General features: G+C 40.2%; 2 protein-coding genes across 2 annotated transcripts; one reads left to right on the top strand and one right to left on the bottom strand.

Moving 5' to 3' along the window:
* The first annotated feature begins 347 nt into the window (after positions 1-347).
* LOC136448536 (beta-1,3-galactosyltransferase 1-like) lies at positions 348-4,352 on the top strand. Its single transcript, XM_066448137.1, has 4 exons — positions 348-462; positions 1,510-1,666; positions 2,342-3,213; positions 3,981-4,352. The coding sequence occupies exons 1-3, from the start codon at positions 451-453 to the stop codon at positions 3,151-3,153; spliced, it is 981 nt and encodes a 326-aa protein (XP_066304234.1). The 5' UTR covers positions 348-450; the 3' UTR covers positions 3,154-3,213; positions 3,981-4,352.
* An 8,391-nt stretch (positions 4,353-12,743) lies between these two features.
* Positions 12,744-19,137, bottom strand: LOC136448534 (neuropeptide FF receptor 2-like). The gene is made up of 4 exons (XM_066448136.1): positions 18,954-19,137; positions 18,481-18,578; positions 15,757-15,856; positions 12,744-14,110 (listed from the first exon to the last, which is right to left on the bottom strand). The coding sequence occupies exons 1-4, from the start codon at positions 19,133-19,135 to the stop codon at positions 13,408-13,410; spliced, it is 1,083 nt and encodes a 360-aa protein (XP_066304233.1). The 5' UTR covers positions 19,136-19,137; the 3' UTR covers positions 12,744-13,407.
* Between the last annotated feature and the right edge of the window lie 2,476 nt (positions 19,138-21,613).

Genomic DNA, 21,613 nt, shown 5'->3' with positions numbered 1-21,613 from the left:
CCCGTGTAAGATCTTGATCGAGTCACCCCCCTTCCCCAAATATATACGCCGCCGTTCTAGGAAGTCTGGGAAGGAGGCTATGAGGAAGTGTTGATGACACCAGAATGCAACATTTTCTTACTATCTGTAACAAGAATAGTATCATTCCATTAACATAAACCTCTATACCAAATATAAACCCTTCTGATGTTATTGAACGTCATATACGTACAGCTCTTGATTCTGGACATGAGGTATTAGATTAAACTTTGACTATGCCTGTATTGACGTCACAATGGACAAGGCAGCCTGTTCTGAACCTGTCTCTAAACGGCGTTAACCCACGCCGCCTGCACGCATTCAACTCTGTGAGGTCAACCGACAGGTACAAAGAGCCATTTGAACTTCTAGACTTTGATCAGCACGTCTCGTTTTGTGCCCACCCCTACTGAATAGCTACTTGTTGTTCACATGTATCAAAGGGTGAGTAGCAATTTGATTGATTGGTACTGTATGATATTAGATTGTAGTTTTAAGGCGTATAAAAGTCTTGCTTGGTTACTTAATGATACAACCGTTCCTGCTAATGCTAGGGTCACATTTCCAACCCGGGGCCCGGCCGGGCAGCTTGTGGGAACGAAAACTATGACATAAAAGACAACAAAACACACAAAACTTTTGAAAAATTATTCCTTACAATACGTTATGTATATCTTTGATATGCGTCTTTTATTCTTTGTTTTCTCAAACAGCCCGGCCGGGCCCCGGCTTTGAAATGTGACCGAAGCATAATGCCCGGTATGTTTAAAGCCACACTTTGTAAGACTGGTGGTGTCTCTAGCCCAGGCACTTCCCACTAGTACTTGTTTTCCACTTAGCCCAGTTAACTATAGGCTTTAGCCATACAGACAGCCTAATCTAACACAAATTTTACTTGTCTCTAGCCTCTCCAATTCCGAGCTTAAAGTCTATCTTAATGTTATATTGATTGTATGTTATTTGTTATCTATATCACCTGACCTCAAACCAGTGGAATATTATGGGTTTGCGTAAAAATTAAGATCTATCTTCAGATGAAAAAAATGTTGGTTATATCAATTCATATGTTTTTATTCATGCTTTTAGAATTCTGTATATCCAAGTGTGATTCTTTATAACAATGTGTGACGATGTGATGTAATGACAGAGCTGTACAATTTAGCCCTTCGGGCTACCAACAGTTTTTGTGTGCATGTGTGTGGAAATAAACCAGTCTACATTGGGTCAATACCGAAAGTCGATTTTCCTACCATTTGTTTGCATAGTAAGATGAATAAACAGTGTTCAGGAAGTAACGTTATGTACAACATCATTGCACCATACAAACATGTCTAAAAACTGTGAACTTTCAAAGAATACAAGGCCAGATGGCAGGTTGGGCACATGGCTTATCAGCCCAACTGCCCAGTGGGTTGCCTGTACGGCGGACAGCACTTACGCCACCGCCACGTTTGCACAAACACCCTTTATTACACTCTTCTTATGTTTCAGACCGTAGAAGAGCCGGGACTGAACATGCTGCGCACAAATGTCAGGCTTACTTTGAAGATTCTGGTCATCATCGCAGGACTCATTTGCATCAATTGGTTACAACAAAGTTTGCATCGCATTCTGCATTTACACGACTCGCGTAGGAGCACATCTGGAGGTATGTAGGTATGTATGTATGTTTGTATGTATGTATGTATGTATGTATGTATGCATGCATGTATGTATGTATGTATGTATGTATGTACTATGTATGTATGTATGTTTGTATCTATCTATCTGTCAAATAGTACCTATTTATCTATCAAATAGTATTTATCTATCAAATAGTATCCATCTATCTAATATCTATCAAATAGTATCCCTCTGTATATCTATCAAATAGTATTTATCTATCAAATAGAATCTATAGCTATTTATTTATCTATCTATCAAATAGTATCTATCTATCTATCTATCAAATAATCTCTCTCTCTCTCTCTCTCTCTATAAATATATATATATATATGTGATCTATGTATCGGTGTTTGTATGTATGTAATGTATGTATGTATGTATGTATCTATCTATCTATCTATCCAATCAATGTATCTGTGTACGTATGTATGTATGTATGTTTGTATGTATGTATGTATGTATGTATGTATGTTTGTATGTATGTATGTATGTATGTATGTTTGTATGTATGTATGCATGTATGTATGTTTGTATGTATGTATGTATGTATGTATGCATGTATGTATGTTTGTATGTATGTATGTATGTATGTATGTATGTATGTATGTATGTATGTATGCATGTTTGTATGTATGCATCTCTCTTTCTCTCATTCTAGAGCTCGAGGTCATCAATCCACACCCTTACACGTTCATCATCAACAATCCTGATGAATGCAAAGGTAGCGACGTGTTTCTCCTTGTCATCGTCACGTCTGGACCGGAGAACCACGGGTTGAGATACGCCATCAGACACACGTGGGGCAATGAGAGCAACGTACCGGGGACTGTCATTAAAACACTCTTCGCGGTGGGGAAACCAGACAACGCTTTGATACAACAGGGCCTGGAACGCGAAAATGATGTCTACAAGGACATCATCCAAGAAGATTTCATCGATTCGTATAACAATTTGACTGTTAAGACAGTTATGTGTCTTAAGTGGGCCTCAGAATTCTGCCCCTATGCAAAGTTCGTTCTAAAAGCAGACGATGATACTTTGGTGAATATCTATTGCTTAGTAAGACGTCTACGAGAGTTAAATTCAACGATGACAAAGAGATTCGTGACAGGGCGTGTTCATAGCGTCGCGATGCCGCATAGAAGCTTAGGACATCGCTGGTACGTAAGTAGGGATGACTATCCCAGGCCGACGTTCCCGAAATACCCTGCTGGATTCGCTTACGTCATTTCTAATGGCATCACGGGCCTGATCTATGAGGTGTCGCTGACTTTAAACTACTTACCCCTCGAAGACGTGTTCTTGGGACTTTGTTTAGAAAAACTAAGAGTGGACCCTCTCAACGACAATCGCTTCCACCCTTGGTCGTGTTCGTCGTCTTGCGAGACTGAGCGTGGAAGACTGGCTTCTCATTGGGTCAAAACTCATGACGCAATGGTTGAGGCGTGGCATACTATCACCATTTGCTAGGAAACTTTGTTGTAGGTTAAAAGCAACGTCCTTTTCCATGACATGGGAAAAGTGCATTAGGCCACAGCAAGTAAATTTTATGGATGACATCCTCCACAGACTCTAAAATTAATGAGTTAGGGCGAAAAAAAACAAGATTCCAATATTTTCAAATTTTGAGATCATAAGTCTTGTTAAACAAGAATTGAGGCGACGAAATATGATATCATTACCAACAGGTCTTTTATTCCTGTATTCAACCAATGAGGTTTCACATATAATATAAAACTTCCTTGATTTAATGTAAACATGTCATCGTAGATGTGTATACATCTCAATAGACTAACTACAACAAATGCAGAAATGACCTTGTTGTACCATCATCTGAAGCAACTACACTGGGAATTCATATGCGATGAAACACCTTGTGTATACAGCTCAATTAACTAGACCCCCCCTCATTATTTATATAATGTCCTTGCTAGAACAAATGCAGAAAACAGCTTGTTATTATACCATCATGGGCATAAACTACACTGGGTATTCATATGCAATGAAAAACCTTAGACTGTCAACATTAAACTGTTCTTGAAGATGTGTATACAGCTCAATTAACTAGAACAAACGCAGAAAACAGCTTGTCATACCATCATGGGCAGGAACTACAATGGGTGTTCATATGCAATGAAACACCTTAGACTGTCAACGTTTACGACATATTTGCCAATTTTTGGCATGTTGACCACCGTCGGAGGGCAATGAAATTTCTTGTTTTTTTATTTCAAAATCAGGCGAAAATTAATGAGTGCGCTGATGTCATCCATAAAAACTACTTGCTGTGGCCTTAGTGTAATATTTTGTGAACGTGGCCGAATGTATTCTTTGTGGCATCGTGTGGAGAAAATCGGTAGGGTGTTTCGCCCAGAACCGAGCGGTCCCGGGTTCGAAACCCCGATATGCCTCGATGTTGTGCCCTTGGGAAAGGCACTTTACACGACTTTCCTCACTCTGATCATGTTGCTTACGTTTTCAGTTTTCGTTTATAACCATATTCTGCAGTTCTCAGCAGTGTTGCTAGGTGGGGATGTGGAGAAGGAATATTTTACGGGGCCTGGTTAGAAATTTATTACGAGTAAACTGTCAAACAGATTTGCACAACTAAGAATAGGTGAATATCTTGTTTTCGCGTCTTGACTTATTGTATGTACAAAGAGCTGAGATACATCTTATCTATGGCTAGTTCTTTTTAGCTCTTTCCAGTTTGTTGAGGTACAAAACAATTAGATAAAAATAGTTGCATCCACCAGCAAGTTTGCGGTGGCGACGGTAGGTGGCGCTCGCGGGTGACGGGTGTGATTTTTGGTGCCCCCGAATCTTGTCTCAAGTTTAACAGCCTAAACAGTTTAATATTCGTTGCCATCCGAAGTGAATCGATTGCAAAACATGCTCGGCATAATCTTATGTCAATGTCAAAACCAAGAAAGCAGCGCATTTGTGTTACTTTTGATGTAGAAAGATTGACCAAAAAAAAAAAAAAACAAGGACGAAGTCTAGCTATAGCTACCCCCCCTCCCTCTTCAAAACACCGTAAGTGACAGCCACATCATGTTCATAGCGAACAAGCTCAACACGGCGTAGTACTTGCACCATTGAGATGATTCAACTGCAGTAGGCTACAGGAGCCATCGCAGGTAAGTTTTCTTTCCGTTGCTTATTTTTCATCGTTAAAGTTTGGCTATTCGTTTTGTACTGGCAACGTAAACAAAAGACACCCCCCTGCCGAGGTGCCTTTGAATTACAGGGCTGTCATCAGCGGGGTATCTCATTCTTCAAGTCACACTACAGATAGCGTCCAGGAAAAACAAACTCCTCGTACACTGGGCAAATGGGGGGGGGGGGATAATGCACAACATTTTACCTTCTCTTCTGTAGCGCCAGGGCTCTGTTTTCTTTTGTGCAAAACCCAGTCACACCGCAAGGTGTCGTTGGTAGGACAGCCATTGCTGTCGTCAAGTACAAAATTCAATATATTGCCTACTTACACGAAAACGCAGCGATGCCTTTGATAACTCCCAAGCCTTTTGGATTCTTAAACACGGGATAAAACATGACTAACGCTTGTGTACTCTTTATGTTATGTATTGTTACTGCATGCATGCGTTACAGTATGTTCTTGAATTGCCTTGAACTTGTAGGGCTGTCAGCTTTTTCTGCAAGTTTTCAATGTAGTTATGTTCTTTGACGTCTTTACAAGAGATGTGATATTCTGTGAAGGTTAATATAACGCAATAATCTTTAACTGTTATTCTCTGAAATTGTCGTCTAGGCCATAGGCGTTTTGTAATAAAGGTTTTTAGAGTTCATAATAGATAATTTGCAGTGGAGACGAGCACCTGGGCTCCAACATATGGAATTATCAAGCAATGATTACGTTAATGGGGAATATTTCTATTGTCATCTTCGACCAAAGTGACTTTCTCCAGAAATATTTCCCAGCTTAGGAAAACACTGATGTAACTAGTCACATTTCACTTCGCTTTTTATTGGGGGGGGGGGGGGGTGTGACTAACTCTACAATACATATCGGTTGAAGTTTACCTTTACCAACTTTGAAGTCTTTACACAATATTGTATAACACTTTGTTCTCTGCCGGAGTGGGATAATCATATAATATTTCCGTTCGCTCACCCTCATAATTGGCTATATGCTATTTGATACATACAGTTGTAATCTTACCGCTCTTCAATTCAGCCTCGGTAGACTACGTACCGAACGGCGAGAGACTTTGTTTCCACTTGAACAAGGCATGGCTATAACAAACATTACATCTTACTTTTAGTTGTAATAGACGCTTTGTTGGCGTTAGTTTGCTGTGATGATGATGATCCACTGTGTTCTGCAGCTCAGGTAGTTGTGGGAACAACCTCTGGCTGCATTCAGTCTTTCTTCAATTCTTTCCACTGTGTCTTTTTTCCTACGAGCTGCCGTAGCTCTCTGAGTTTCTTTGCAGTTTTTAGGTTTCCCATTCCTTTGTTTTTGAGGTCTGTTCTCAGGACACTTAGTAGTACTTGCTTCTATGCTGGGTAGATGCAAGTATGCTCATCACGTAGTTTTGTGCTCAGGGTGATAAACCAAGTGCTAACACATTTCAGCTGGGACTGCCTAAAGATTAAGAAAATGCATCTTCCGGGCGTAACATACCTTAGGGCAAGGTATGTCCTGCCCTTGGGTGAATCAAGATCTTTATAATACATCTTCTTGGGTTTTTTCTCAGCCCCTGTGGCAAACAGCTATTTATGTCGGTTCAAAGTCACATATTTCAGGTTCAACATCAATCATTCTAATCCACAGCAGACTAGAGATTCAAGGATCATCAGAAGTCAATATTATGTTTAGCCATTTTTATGTGCCATTGTCTCAAAGTATCTCTCCAGACATTCTTCTATGAAATATTACGTGTTGGTGCATCTTTCTAGCCTCGAGTCCAGCCTTATTAGCTACCGTCCGCTCCTAAAGCTCCGCTCCTCGCCATCCTGATGAGTAAATCTACGTTCAAGAGTTCAAAAGCCGACGGTGTCGATTGTCACATTTCCTAATGAGTTTCTTTGAAGAGTGGAGTCAAACTACAGTTCCGAAATGAGTATCATAGAGGATAGGATATCTTCTACTGGCGAATGCAAACAGAAGTCCAAGCGTCAAAATTACGTGCAAATTGTGCGGCATGGTATTTCACCGCTTTCCATCAAACAGCTAGCTAAAACGTTCAAGAGTTCAAAAGCTGACGGTGTCGATTGTCACAGTTCTTGATGAGATAGGGCTGAAGTTTCTTTGAAGAGTGGAGTCAAACTTCAGATCCGAAATGAGTATCATGGAGGATAGAATATCTTCTACTGGCATATGCAATCAGAAGTTCAAGCGTCTGAATTACGTGCAACTTGTGCGGCCTGGTATTTCACCGCTTTCCATCAAACAGCTAGCTAAAACGTCGGAAAGGCGAGTGGCCAACCACTCGGAATGCGCATTTGTGATGTAAGAAATGCGCATTTGTGATGGAAGGCTTCTTTGGGGATCTAGGTTGGTAAGTGTTCTCCAGTATCTGCCCCTCTCCAATGACCTTCAGTTCACCTCCTCTTGTAGCCATCCGGGAATTCATTCTCCTGCAAGGAATCTTGAAGGTCATCCATCTCTTAGCATGGGGTCTTCCATCATCTACCATGGCCAGTAGAAAATCCTTGATATAGGTGATCCAACGTAATCCTAAAGATCCCCCCCCCCAAAAAAAATCTACAACTACTGTTGAAACTTGGTACAAAAAAGACGAATAGTAGTTGAGCGTTGTGAACAACATTCTTTTCAATTTACAAGCTCGTTACAAGCCTATCGATATTACAACGTCCGCCAACTCATCTATCTCTTACCAGTTCAAGGTTTAAGGTCGAGATGTCTTATCCTTCATTCTTCCCTGAAGGCTTTTACCCTAAACTCTGTGCATATCAGTCACAACTTATCTCGCCCCCTGTGCCTTTCAATTCCTTACGCTGGAAAAGTCATCAATTTCGGAAGACCCTCATCTGAGACCTCTACCCTTTTCTTGACATATGGTTTGTTCACACGTCGCTAAATGCATATGAAAGATGCGGTGACATCTGTAAACATGCACTTATATTGTCATGAATTTCAATACTTTGATGAACATGGCGGACCTATCCATTCAGCATGTGTCATTTTCATCGTACGACGCATGCGCAGTTCCATCTTCTTCATCAGTGACTCGTTATCAACGATGCTTACATCTATCTGACAGATAGCCCGCGGCGTGACTGGAAGCAGACGCCTCCGCATGGAAAATTCAATTTTAGGATCAGCCATGCCGCAAGATTTACCATTCAGAATTCTTTTCAAATTGAATGGCCGCTGGTGAAACTGTTGCTATGCAATTTAAACTCCATATATTTTGCTGGTAAGCTGGTGAAGAATTGTCTTTATCCCTTGATAGGACAAAAACGGACATGACAAGTGGATACGTGTTATAACCACCTATTTTGTTTGTTCTTTATCTGTATCTGTATAGCTGGCATGACAACCGCCTCCGCACATCACTGTCTAGGGGATATCTACAGGTATCTGGAGAAAATCCCTGTACTGTGCTAAGAGACACCGGGCTCCGCTCTATCTATGATTGTTCTTGGAAAAGACGATTTTTAACACTTCAATCATGGGTTGGTACTTGCAGCCATGACTATTTATTGTTTTGGTGCTGGCAAACTAATACTAGCTGTTGCGCCCTGTAACTAATTTTGTACAGCATGCATAGTCTGGACATTTTCTTCTGTTTGCATTTCGAGGGTTTTCTGTCGTAGTCTTAAATTCAACTGGCAGTACCTCGCTGATAGGAGGAGGGGTGGGATCATATAGGTGTTATGGTTTTTAAATGCATACCTTGGCTAGCATCAACAAACCTATCATCCACCATCTCCCACAACTACAACACCAGACAAACGTCAAAACTTTACAAACTTTTTTTTCTTCAAAACTACAGCTGAGCAACACACACTCGCTTATAGAAGGGGTAGCTACTTCAAAACACTACCAGAAAAAATCACGCAACTCTCGCTGAAAAGTTTTAAATCTGCTCTAAAAAGCATGTATACTGTACATATACTAGTTTAATGACCTCTGACCTATCTGACCTCTCAAGTAAAGCAGACCTAGACCGGAAATGGATTGGAGTAACGGATGACGATGTTGATTTGCTTTCATTTGTTTTTATGTAACATTTGTTTTTGGTTCTTTACACTTCCGGTTACTTGCGTTATTTATGTCTCAATAATCCTCCGTTACTAATGTTACAGTTTAGTCATGAGTTTATCATCTCCATGAAAAATGGAGATATAGTTTTGGATGTGTCTGTATGTCTGTCTGTTTGTCTGTGTGTTTGTGTTTCCGTACTACTGTAGTCAGCATAACTCAAGAACCTCTTGATGGATCACGATGATATTTGATATGTGGGCGGGTGTCATGAAGCCAAAATCAAGGTCAATTTTTGGCCTCCTGGTATGTGACCTTGGTACTGCAGCAGAACCTTTTTTTGTATCTTTTGACCTGGACGTGCTATGGTCTTGATTTTGGGGTGGTAGATAGCTTGTGATGTATGAAAGAAGTGGTGTAGGTTTGGGCCACCTAGCAGCTTCTTTTCTTTGTTATACTTATGATTTAATTGTTTTGTAGTCTGGGGCCTGGGCCCCATTGAAAATGAATTTGTCAAAAGTAGTTGTAATTATTCGTACAGAATTTGACAGCTTAGTTCTGTGCTCTTTCTAAGTTATTTTTCTGTATCAGCCTATTTTGCATGTAGATACTTTCAGCATGGTAGTTAATGTCCCTCATATCAATATTTCAAAAAATAGTAGGAGGCCCTAATACAATTCAAAAGAATTCTGGGGATAATAGACAATTCTTTGATCTCCTTTCTCGTCCTAAATGTAATAACTAAGAAACTACACCCAATATGCACAAAATACCACCACTTTTATTTCACAAATTCATCCTTTACAACGCCATTTGGAAAAATTCTGATTAAATCATCTGCAATTTACGCAACTGACTTAGGCAACAATTCAGACAAAAATATTATTTTTAAGTACGCATCACATACATCAACTATTAATAATAATATCAATTTTCTGGGTAACAAACTCCAAGGCATACCAGAGTATCCTGTTAACTACTCTCCAAGCAGAGGTTGGTGGGGAAGATTGTGACCGTTTTATCATCCAGGGGATAGCTGACGAAAAACGGTGCATATGACAAAACGGTCACAATCTTCCCCCATCAACCTCTGCTTGGAGAGTACGTGTTCACCATAACCCTGCAACTAGTTCTACTAGTTTCTCTTGTCATCAGAGACTCATTCGCATTCATTGATGACAGGTAGCAGATGCTAGCCTCCTTCGCAGACTTCCTAGAACGGCGGGGTATATATTTGGGGGGGGGGGGGGGTGACGCGATTTCTTACACGGGCCAAGGTTCTCTAATGCCGGCAAGGGACTTTTGCCGCTGAGGGAGGTATGTCGCCGAGGGACGACCGCCTTTCTATCCAAGGACATAACTCCCTCGGCGGCAAAAGTCCCTTGCCGACATTAGAGAACCTTGGCCCGTGTAAGAAATCGCGTCACCCCCTCCCCCCAAATATACACCCCGCCTTTCTAGGAAGTCTGCGAAGGAAGCTATGCAGATGCCGTCTGAAACATCTAACTCTATTATGAACCTCATACAATTGCTTGATTTATTTATTTATTTTGTATTATGTTCATGGCTATGTGATCTTCATCCACAAACACCTGAATGCACACTGGTACTATTTTATCACGACAAAACACGGTTACCTTACGATATGTCTGTTTAACTTATAACTACATATAATATATTATCTGTGACATCTTTGAAAGTACACTAATTATGATAAGTGAGGATAAAGCATGTTGTTTTGGCACGACAAAACACGGTCAACTTACGATATGTCTGCTTAACTTATGACCACATATAATATATTATCTGTGACATCTTTGAAAGTACACTAATTATGATAAGTGAAGATGAGATATTTTGTTTGGGCACGACAAAACACGGTCGCCTTACGACATATCTGTTTAACTTCTAATTACTTAATTTTTATGATATATCATCTGTGGCATCTTTGAAAGTACACTAATTGTGATAAGTGAGGATAAAATATTTTGTTTTGGCCCGACAAAACACGGTCACCTTATAGTTTAACGATATCATTATTACAGTATCTGTTTAACTTATAATTACATATAATATATTATCTGGGACATCTTTGAAAGTACGCTAATTGTGATAAGTGAACATAGAATCACTGTGCACGTGATCCATCATGGCGTTTGCAGTTCCAAGCCATGAATGTTTTAAATTGTATTGAAACATAAGGAATCGAACTGACAAATACAAACACAAACTCTTCAGACGTACTGGAAAGAAACAGCATATATCCGGACACCTACTGGTAAATATACAGAACATTATCTCACATCAACAAAGAACATGAAATAGAACCTGAAATTCTGCACATGACATGTATGTATAGCTGTATGTATTCTCTAATATTGATCACATTGTATACATTACTAACGTGCAACAGCTAACGTTAGCAATATCATAGTTAACATCTTCCCTGACAGAAACGCCAGTCTGTCATGTCTCATCTGCCAAAACACAACACGTCCAATATCCGTTAAGAGGGGATATTGCTGTCTGCATCTGTATCTGTCAAACCTTAGCCACGGGCCACCATTTTAAAAGTACACAATGACTCCGTATTTGGTGCTTTCGCTTTACGTGTATACGCTAAGTATGATGTTTACCACCATTGTTAGCTGCATTTAGGTCGTCCCATGGCATGTAAGGCATTGCTTATCGACACGTTGAAACACCTGTTGCAAGTGTTAGAAACGGACATATTGTCGCATTCGAATAAGAAAAACGCGTAACTTGATTTTATTTTCAGTCATAATTTGCATCCACTGATCGGGCCGGCTGGATGATTTTTTTCCAGCTGGTGTCCATGCTTCATCTGATGCCGGCTTTATTGTCGTCGACACGTCTTGATAGCACATGTCATCGACCAACTGTTGGGTATAATTTGCCCACGTAAATGCATTTTCTTATATTCTTGTTCATTGTTTCATCAGTTAAACTGTGTGACAAACCAATGTTAGAAGAGAGTAAAACACGACGTTAAGAAAATGACAGCAACTCCCAGAATCAGACAGTTTGTCACTTTAAGAGGTAACGTTACGTTATCATGCTCAGGGTATTGAAATTGAAGATAGATCCTTAGCCTTCCATCAACTCATAAACAAGGAGCATCCCCAGATTAGCATTGCCTGTAAAGTTTATATCTTAATGTCTGATTGCTTCAACTTTATTTACCAGCATAATGATAGTGTAACGTTACGTCATCGCGTTATTTATATTATCCTTTTCTTGTTCGAAATGATCGAGCCTGTTTTACCACAAAACAGTCACTATGGCAAACGTCACTATGGCAAACGGTGAGTATTTTTGAGAACTTCTTTTGTTTTTACAATTTTCTACCTCAATTGTTAATGAGAAATGGGCGACCAGCGTCTTCATACTACGAGGTAACATTTTAACAACAAGTTCTTAGCATAAAGTGCGTCATGCAGACAATGTATGATCGTCTATCACTCCATTATGGTAGCCCTTCGACAAATTACTAGTAAGAACACTTGTCTAATGGCAGATGTAGGCCTCTGCCACATTAAATGTGCATGAAGAGGCACTGGGGCATGCCCTTGTGCAATTCAAGTGCCATATGATATGGTTACCTACGCAAAAGCCCCTGTTATGCCACTTCATCTCCTACCTCTTCTTAGCCGTCAGTTTGACCTTCACCGGTCCACTGCTCTTGAATATATCAGTGCTGAGATAGTCTAATGTAGTTTGGTAGTAGTACTAAATATACATTATCACGACTCGTGGTGAATATGATTTTTTTATGGAGAAAAAAAACCGGGACGGATTTTGGCCTTGAATAATCTCAGATGAAGTGACGGAATCGGTAGAAAGTTTGACGTTAATATGTTACAACATCATGAACCTCCAAAGATCAAGTATAAAGGGCAAAAGATGCAAGTGGAGTTGTGTTTGGACGACGAGGGAAGGAAGGACTATGGTTCCATCCTTGGTGATTTTAATGACCCAAATGAGATACAACTGGGAGGTGGTACCTAGAGCAAGCGGTGAAAAGCAAAGAAGGACTCTATGTGACAGTGGAGGCAAAGATTTCAAAATGCTATTGATATAATTTTTTTCTACATTATTGATAAGATAACCTGGAATTCTACATGTAATCATATTCATCCGGTTCCATATCCTGGGTAGATCTTTGTACTGATACGTTATATACAGCTGAGGAGGATATGAGATAAATCAAATTCCCGGTGGTGGGTATAAAAAAAGGGAGTAAGAAGGATTATGTAAAATGTAGTTTGAGATTTAAATGTGTTTTGAAAACACTCGTTTTGCAGGAATACATTTTTTAGAAATAAAACAATCGGTACCCCGAGTAAATTTCTTACGTTTTGTGTCCTTTGTTGTATTTTATATTATACTTTTCGTTCCCGCAAGCTGCCCGACCGGGCCCCGCTTTGGAAATGTGACCTAAGCAATACAGGGACCTAATCCGCCCTCTTTGCCCAAATACGGCCAGCAGGTCTAAATAAGGAAGTCTATTGTAGGTTAAGAGGCTGCATCTCGATTAAATCTCTCCTTACATGGGTGTGTTTTGTAGTAGGTGTCGGCGAGGGTTTCCTAGCCCTAGTATCTGCCTCTACCCTTCTCCTCGAGCTAGAGCTTCTGTCTAGATTTTTTCGGATATTAGAATTGAAGAAGCCATAGACGATGGGGTTGGCACAGCTATTGGAGTAGGCGAGCCAGTGGCCGATCGGGTAGATATAATGGCTTATGATGGCCCGTTGCCACAGAGCCAGATCAGCGAATTCGTTCATCATCCAACATGTGTACAAGGGTAGCCATGACAACGCAAACAACACCACTACTGTGATCAACATCTTTAGGACCTTCACACGTTTTCGCGAGACTGCGAACTGGGTAGGACGCTGACCTGCGGACGAAGGTGTTGATGACAGTTTGTACATCACACGGCAATACAAGTACGAAATGACCAACAGGGGGAGAACATACACAAGTGAGACCAGCGCGGCTGTATAGACTTGTCTGTAGGTGTCCAACGGCCAAATCTCAATACACGCCGAGACTGTATTGTCAGCACTTGGCCCGTAGGATACGACCTGCAGAACGAAGACCTGTGGGAGCATGATGACGATTCCGCACACCCAAATTCCGCCCACGATCTGCCACATCCTCTTGAGAGACATCCGATCTTCCATCGGGAACACGATCGCCTTGTACCTGTAACAATGCCAACATAGGAAGACATTCTTAAACACAGTGTTGAGGGACGCTGTCTGAGAAAAGATGTAATCATTCAAGTCTTTTGGTGAGGAAAAGTTTTAGAAGGCATTTACGACATATAAGCTAATAGGGAACACAACGTCGAACTGTTATTAGTGCATCAGCAAAAATTTCTACGGGTGCGTTAAGTGAACCGTGATATCGCATAATGTTCTATAACGCTAATAGCAAATGCACCCTGCACAGAATTCTAAGCATTAGATCTGTTCTAGACTTTATACCGGAATTGTATTACAAAGGCACGAAATGCTTAGTGAATCTATTCCTTATATTGCCTCAAAGGAAAACTGTTGCCCCACATAATTATATCACTGTTTATTTCAACGTGTGTCCCTCAATTATCAAGAACTGGTCGTTCTATTCCACAAGGTATTCGTACAAAACACTTTTTCTTAACTATCTTTAGCGTTGCCATAGGCTTGCAACTGTTTATCCTGAAATGTGGTAACTAAATCAAATTATGCTTGGTATATTGCTAAAAATGATCATATGATTAACCCTTTAAGAATCCATTATACGTGAAAATGTTGGCTACACCACAACCATGTTCACCACATACGTGGTTGTCTGATGGTATTTCTTCAATGCAATATGCTCCTTCAGAATTATATCAAAACGGCCACCATACTTAGTACATCACATTTCGTGCAATTAATGACTTTCTCTAAAACTCAGATCATAACACGTTGCCAATTACGTTTTGCATACGGGTCCCATTGTGCAAAGTTAATCTCTTGTGTCCAGAAACATTTGGCCATTAACATCTATCAACGGTTTTATGGTGTTTGTAAATTATAGATTTTACATGTACATGATAACATTTCTTGAGACGTGTATTTGAAGGGCTTGGCACAAGGCGGCACATTTCGAGCGGTGCATTATAAGAAAATGAGATCGTGGGCACACATAATGTGTACCTGAAGGTCAATACCAGACATCGTAAGTAGAATTGATGAAGGTAATTTCCATGGTGCTTTGGACTACTAATATTTTAGAATTTGCTTTCTCAGAACTCTATATATCTGGATCTTTGCTTGTTAGTTGGTTATGATGCAGCAAATTGAAACAAATTTGCAGACATTATTCAACTGAAAGTGTGCTCAGAAAACGGAATTATCTGTTGGAACGAATTGTTTCATATGTATTCATCATCATGCTCTAATTTCTAAATTAGCCTTTAGCGAATTGAAATAATGGCATTTCTGTCTTTCCAATTATCTTTACTGATGTGATAATTTCCCTGAACGAGTCCCATTATTACCTTCGTTTCAGAGGAAGTCGATATATCAGAGGGCCAGAAAATCTGTGCTCATTATTTCGGTCCCCCTTCATTCGACAAAACCGAAATACTTTTGCTATCCACATCAATATCCGATTATTAATTTGAAATATTCTACTCTGAGAATAGGCTGGCCTAGTTTGATGCATATGCACATAAATTCAAACAGCCTTTTTGCTGAGACCCTAGTAATTTGACATAATGACATATTCGTGTTACTAGTCGACCTATATACTTGAAATATTGCGTTCGCGGATCATTTATTCTTTTTATTAAGGTAGGGAGATCGATGTTCAGTACATACCTGTCAAAAGCGATGGCCGTCATTGTGTAGACTGATGCAGCCACAGACACACCCTGGATCATGGGGTTCACTCGACACATGACGTCACCAAACTGGTAGTCTGTAATAGGTCAATCAAAGTCATACTTGAAAAAGTGTTACTACAATCTTATATCTTCGCCAGACACAGATTATGTAATTCGGGTGGAGAGGATGATCAACGTATAAACGTTACGGTCATGAGGACCTTTTTTGCATAATCATTGAGAAGCATTTATTCCAAAAGTTTAACATCATTTGATGAAGGTATGAGATCGTTGAGCTCTATTTTTAAAATATAATCAGAAGTCCCTCTCAGCGCTTCCAGACTAGTGTATACACTGAGACCTCTAAGCATTTTGTCCCCATACATGTCGATCGTGCGTATGTATCTGCATGTACATTTATATACAGTACGAATTCGCTTAACTGCGCATCCCATTTGTCAGCGTATTTGGTGCAATTATCCAGCAGGTGCAATAATGCGATGTTGCCCAGGTGGACCGGTAGTACACTGTATCATACAGGAGGTGAATAGTTTATAAACCTCGGTGTACTGTATGAACTCGTTGGCACGCATTTAGATGTTAGAAAGCTTTCGTTATAAAGGTACAGTGCGGCAACACCGTAGATACCACCTCTTGTTTTGGCCACGTTCATGTATTAAAGCAGTAAATTTCAAATTCTCAGGAAAGACATCTCAGGACAAAGTGAGTAAAATCAGTAAGCGCCAGAGAGACCCCTCTCATGTTTGGACATATTTGTACACTATGCCATACTGTGTACACCATGGTAGGGAATTACTGTACAATGTACTGTTCTTCGTATCCAGTGGGTATACGTAGATATGGTTAGATGACTTAGATCAGTGACTGACCATTCTCCTAATAGCAGAACCAAACCCGCGTATACATCATTCGGTGCAATTAAATGAAATGTGCGTTAATCCGTTGTGCAATTAAGTGGATTCTATTGTACCTGACTTCGGTTTGGGAGGTTAAAGGCAATGGAAGGAGAGGGTGGACTCTGCCTTCCAATGCCGTACCTAAGACTCTTTGAACCTGAAGATGCTGACGCAAGAGATGAAGATTTTACCCATTCCCGTGGGTTTCATTAGTAACAGTGATGAATTCATGACCACGGAATTTGGACTAAGTCCTAAACTTCACCACTAAAAGTGACCAATTCTGTGGCCTTGACAGTTGCACGTGCACAATCCACAGCACCTTGATGTACCTGCATCTTACCTTTGCCACCCCCTTTTTACACGTACATCAAATCGCAGTAGTCTATATATTCGATATTCATACACTGCCAGATTATCCTTTAGTATGTGGCTGCAACCTTTCCTCCTAATGGATGTTGATATGGGGTCATGGCTGCGTTATTTGTAAATTTGTCTGGATCTGATTACTACATGCTTGTAGCAGGTGCAGCTATCAAAACCAATCAGTGGCTTATCGTGAAAGGTCAGTAGTAATGTGTGCCGCAAGCAAATACGTAAGAATGGAGATAATTTGTTATTCCTGATTCTCCCACCTATGTGCGATGTAGCATTTTCTGTGTCAGGCGTACGCGTACGTGACATCGTGCAATTTCCAATTACATAGTTTCAGAAGCATAGTTAGAATTCAACGAGCGTTTTTAGCCACAAGCAAAGGTTGAACGAACTAAGGTAACAAAGTGATAGATCAAAAAAATATTTGAGATTAATATGAAGCAAATGTTTTGTCCCCATTGCCTAATTCTCTTGGATCTCATAATCATTCTTACGACACTTAACATTGAGTGTTGTAGTGCGGGACAATTATTCATACGATAAGACACATCATACATTCATATGTAAATGCTGTAATGCATCAAATCTATACGAAGTATTTCTATATCTAAGAAATAAAACACAGAAGAAAGTAAAATCTGCTTCCTGACTCCGTTTCAGACGGCAAGCGTGTGTCCCAAAAATAGTAATCTGGGCCAGCGATGTATTGCAGCAACAGTTTGAAAAGGGTAACACGCGGACTAGTAAAAGAAATCGCTTCAACCACTAGCCACAGTTGTCCAGAAAATAGCAGTCACCTTTAAGTTAACATTTTGTGACATATGAGCAACAGTTATTTGGTCGCGTGTAAATCCGTAAATGAACTACCGGTGCGTAGGTTCGTCACTACCGGCTTTGTTAGGAAACATTTAGGTAAGATGTATCTATTTGCACTTATCTCTGTCCTGCGTAACTACCTTTTAGTACAGGATACAAAACTATACATAGCATGCTTGGAACAAATTATATTTTCAAAACTACTCCCAAAACTTACTGTCCGGGTAAGTGATGTCTTGCAAAAACTGTGGCAGTTTTTTGAAGAGCAACTCGCGAAAAATTTGCTGCACCAGTAGTCAGTACCAAAATCGATCCAACCACTTTACCGTAACTTAACAGTTGTCCACAAAGCCGACAGTCACTTTTAAGCTAGTATTTTGTGAAACGTGATCAACATTTTAATTAGTTCGCCTGTTAATCCGTAAATGCGTACCTGTACTTAGGTCCATCACTATTAGTAAGTGGATCGATTTTCACTAATTGCTACTCCGCCTCTTTACGCGTAACTGCCTTTTAGGACAGGATTGAAAACTATACATTCTTGGAACAAAGGATATGCTCGTTCACATTGTACTGCTTTGAACAATAAAGTACGGAGCGGAAAATCGTACCTGTCAGAATGTGCTCCACCAGCGTGAAAGGCATGCAGAATACGGCCACTAGCAGATCACTGACGGCCAAGTTCAAGATGAAGTAATTCGTTACGGTCCTGTGTAGGTGCATGGGAACAAAAGGCACCAAAGCTTAGTCATTTGCTTCAACAATAACCACACAGATTAAGAAGTGACGAACGCACTCTTGTGGCAATAAAATGCATTTTCTACATACAGGCATACAAAGCTGGAAATATCTTGGAGATGTGTGTTTGGATCTAGACAAGCCAACTCCTAAGTGTTACATTAAGGAGGCGTAGACGTCTTCGTACATGTCTTTGCAACGAGTACTTTAACTCTGAATTAAGTGTTTATCATATAGCATTCAGCAAATGTGAATTGAAACATCGGGTGACTCATCAAGAAAGGAATGATGTGGTGTACCTTTCAGCATAACCACTTAAGCTTATCCATGAATGAGTTCTACTGACCTCAGCCTTGGTGTTCGGATGACCACTGTGCAGACGATGATGTTTCCAGCTACGCACAGCACGAATACCAGGACGTATGCCAATATAATGAGAGACATAACGCCAGCCCCGTGCTTGTACTTCTCAACGAAAAACGGAATGGTTCCGTTGGTGGCGTTGGTGCTGTCGTTGAAGATGTCCATGTTGAATCTGTATGTGAAATGATAACATGTTAAACAAGTACCCCGGTATACAGGGTTGATTCTAAATCCCTATGTGGTTTGACCACCAGCTGTCGGGCCCCTAGGGAATTTATGACCCACTTTCGAACCCAACAGATACAAGCTGTCATAGCATGCCTACAATGGACATCTAGATTTTCCTCATTACTTATGGAAATGAAGTCCCATTTGCATAACATGCAATTCATTGTGTACATCTCTGTCTAAGCTAACTGCATATCAACTAACATGAAAATCTGTCGCTCCTTTCTTCAGTTATTCTCATTGGACAAATACGCCATTGCAGTTCCAATAACACATTATGTACATAACTGAGTCACTAGTCCCATTGCCGCCTGTTTTCACTGGGCTGTGAAAAAGGAGTCTGACCTTTGGACCCTTTAAGAGCTACTGGCTGGCTGTCTCTCCTTTATTGCCCTTAAAGGAGCAATTAGCGAATTATGGATTCACATGAGACAAACGTTGCTACAGCAACCCACAATTAGTCTCACCAGTTTATAGACCACGGGATGGAGGTTATGGCCTTAAGCAATAAGTGCCAACATGAACGAGTAATCAACCTATTAGAACAACCGGTAAAGATGGACAGATTGTAGAGCAAAATGCGTGCTCGAATCAATGTATGTTATGTGTATCCACTAGGGGTGGATACCGGTTCGCTGGCCTGATTCTGACCTTTATAACATCCAAGAACCGAGTCCAAAAAACCTGAAAGCCAAAAACCTGAGTAAAAAAAAAACCTGAGGAAAGTACAAATACATTTTCTATTTTATAATGAAAGCTCATCTGTGTTGGTAGTAATCATAATACAATGCTAAACTTTCTTCCAACACGTTTATAACGCCCACTGTCTCTGTTGAGGGGCACTCCAGCCGTCACTCAACAGAGACAGTGGGCGTTATAAACTTCCTGGCACGTTTGACCAATTGCTGACGTCACGTATCCGCAGTGACATGTGTCAATAGAGTCACGTGTCCGTAACTCTCGCGAGTTTACGTTCGGCAGTGATTGGTCATTATTGATCCTGAAGAAGGCGACAGTGGTCGTCGAAAATTCGATCCGTGAATACCTTAGTGTTGGAAGAAAGTTTAGCATTGTATTATTTTCTATTTTGTTTGATAAAAAGTGTTTTTTTAGTCTCCCCTTTAACAAAAAAGGCATTTAAAATAAGTGCAACATTCAAATATCGAGCACTGGTTTATTTTGAAAGTCTTCTCACCAATAAACTTTTATAGTTGTGCGTGTCAGTATTAATTGTCTATGCTTAATATTGTTTTAATAAAAAAAAACATCAACTGGACATGTGTATAGGTCCAGGTTCAGTTCCGGACCTGAACCTAAATCTCTGGACCTAAACTTGGACTTGAACCTTATTAAGCCGAACCGGTATCCACCCCTAGTATCCACTGTGGCTTACATCATATACACATCCAATACAGTTTATCAACGAAAAGAAATCTACGCTTCTTCTGGAATCAGTATGACAGAATAATGACAAGCCTCGTTTTCCACAGCCCTAAGATAACTTGGATAACACAAGTTAATATTCAGAACATATAGGAACCTGATATTAGAGTAGCCACATGTCCCACATTGTCATTATCTTCATTCATTGTATTCTAGTATTACCTTGTTATGTCTCGGAAAAAGAGGTCGAATCCAATAAGATAAAGTTAAGTGTTAGTATTAAGACTAGAATAGTCACATACTGTATTGCTACCCATTGTCAGTCCTTTCACGTTATAATTACATGTACTTGCAATTAGCCTACGGGCATCAATTTGCAATAAATTTATTACTTTCAATTAGCCATCAAGAATCTGCAATGTCTATCATCTCGACGTTTGAATGTGAAACATGTCAGTCCTTTCGCGTTACATGTACTTGCAATTAGCCTACGGGCAAGAATTTGCAATAAACTTATCATTTTCAATTAGCCATCGAGAATCTGCAATGAAGTTATGTCTATCATGTCATTAATTCGATTGAAACGACAGTGATATAAAGCCAACTGTAGATCTATGAAAAAGATGCTTTGGAGTCATATCGCTTCATCGTCAAATACCCCAGACATACGACAGAGAGCAAGTATTTTAGACACCCAGGCGCCTGCATATCCCTGATGATTGAATGTGAAACATTCAGAACTGTTTAAACACACGCCGTATGTAATGAACTAAATCTAAAAGAAGGCCGGTGGACCACCTACTTGATAGGTATGGGCAACATTAATCTGTGTGTGTGAAACTCATCGGAGAGACAATTTCTACAGAAACCTTCCAGATCCAGTGTGAGACAGGAAGGTTCAGACTATTTATTTATTTACTTAATGGTTCAGCATGTACATGCCAGGGTTGCCCAACCAGCCGGAAGCTATTACTAAGGGCGAACCAATTTGTGGTCATGGGACTGTAGGTTTTGGACCAGCGCACACCGGGG

Source organism: Branchiostoma lanceolatum, chromosome 14 (assembly GCF_035083965.1).
Source record: "Branchiostoma lanceolatum isolate klBraLanc5 chromosome 14, klBraLanc5.hap2, whole genome shotgun sequence".
In the NCBI taxonomy this organism is placed as follows: Eukaryota; Metazoa; Chordata; class Leptocardii; order Amphioxiformes; family Branchiostomatidae; genus Branchiostoma; species Branchiostoma lanceolatum.
The sequence above is the reverse complement of the archived record's forward strand: the minus strand, read 5'-3'. Positions and strand labels throughout refer to the sequence as shown.

Excerpts from the sequence above, each read along its gene's own strand:
- LOC136448536 (XM_066448137.1), top strand. Across the intron at positions 1,667-2,341 it reads GCGTAGGAGCACATCTGGAG|AGCTCGAGGTCATCAATCCA; the intron begins GTATGTAGGTAT and ends CTCTCATTCTAG.
- LOC136448534 (XM_066448136.1), bottom strand. The coding sequence starts at position 19,135 with ATGGACATCTTCAACGACAGCACCAACGCCACCAACGGAACCATTCCG. Across the intron at positions 18,579-18,953 it reads ATCCGAACACCAAGGCTGAG|GACCGTAACGAATTACTTCA; the intron begins GTCAGTAGAACT and ends GCACCTACACAG. Across the intron at positions 15,857-18,480 it reads GGTGGAGCACATTCTGACAG|ACTACCAGTTTGGTGACGTC; the intron begins GTACGATTTTCC and ends GACCTATTACAG.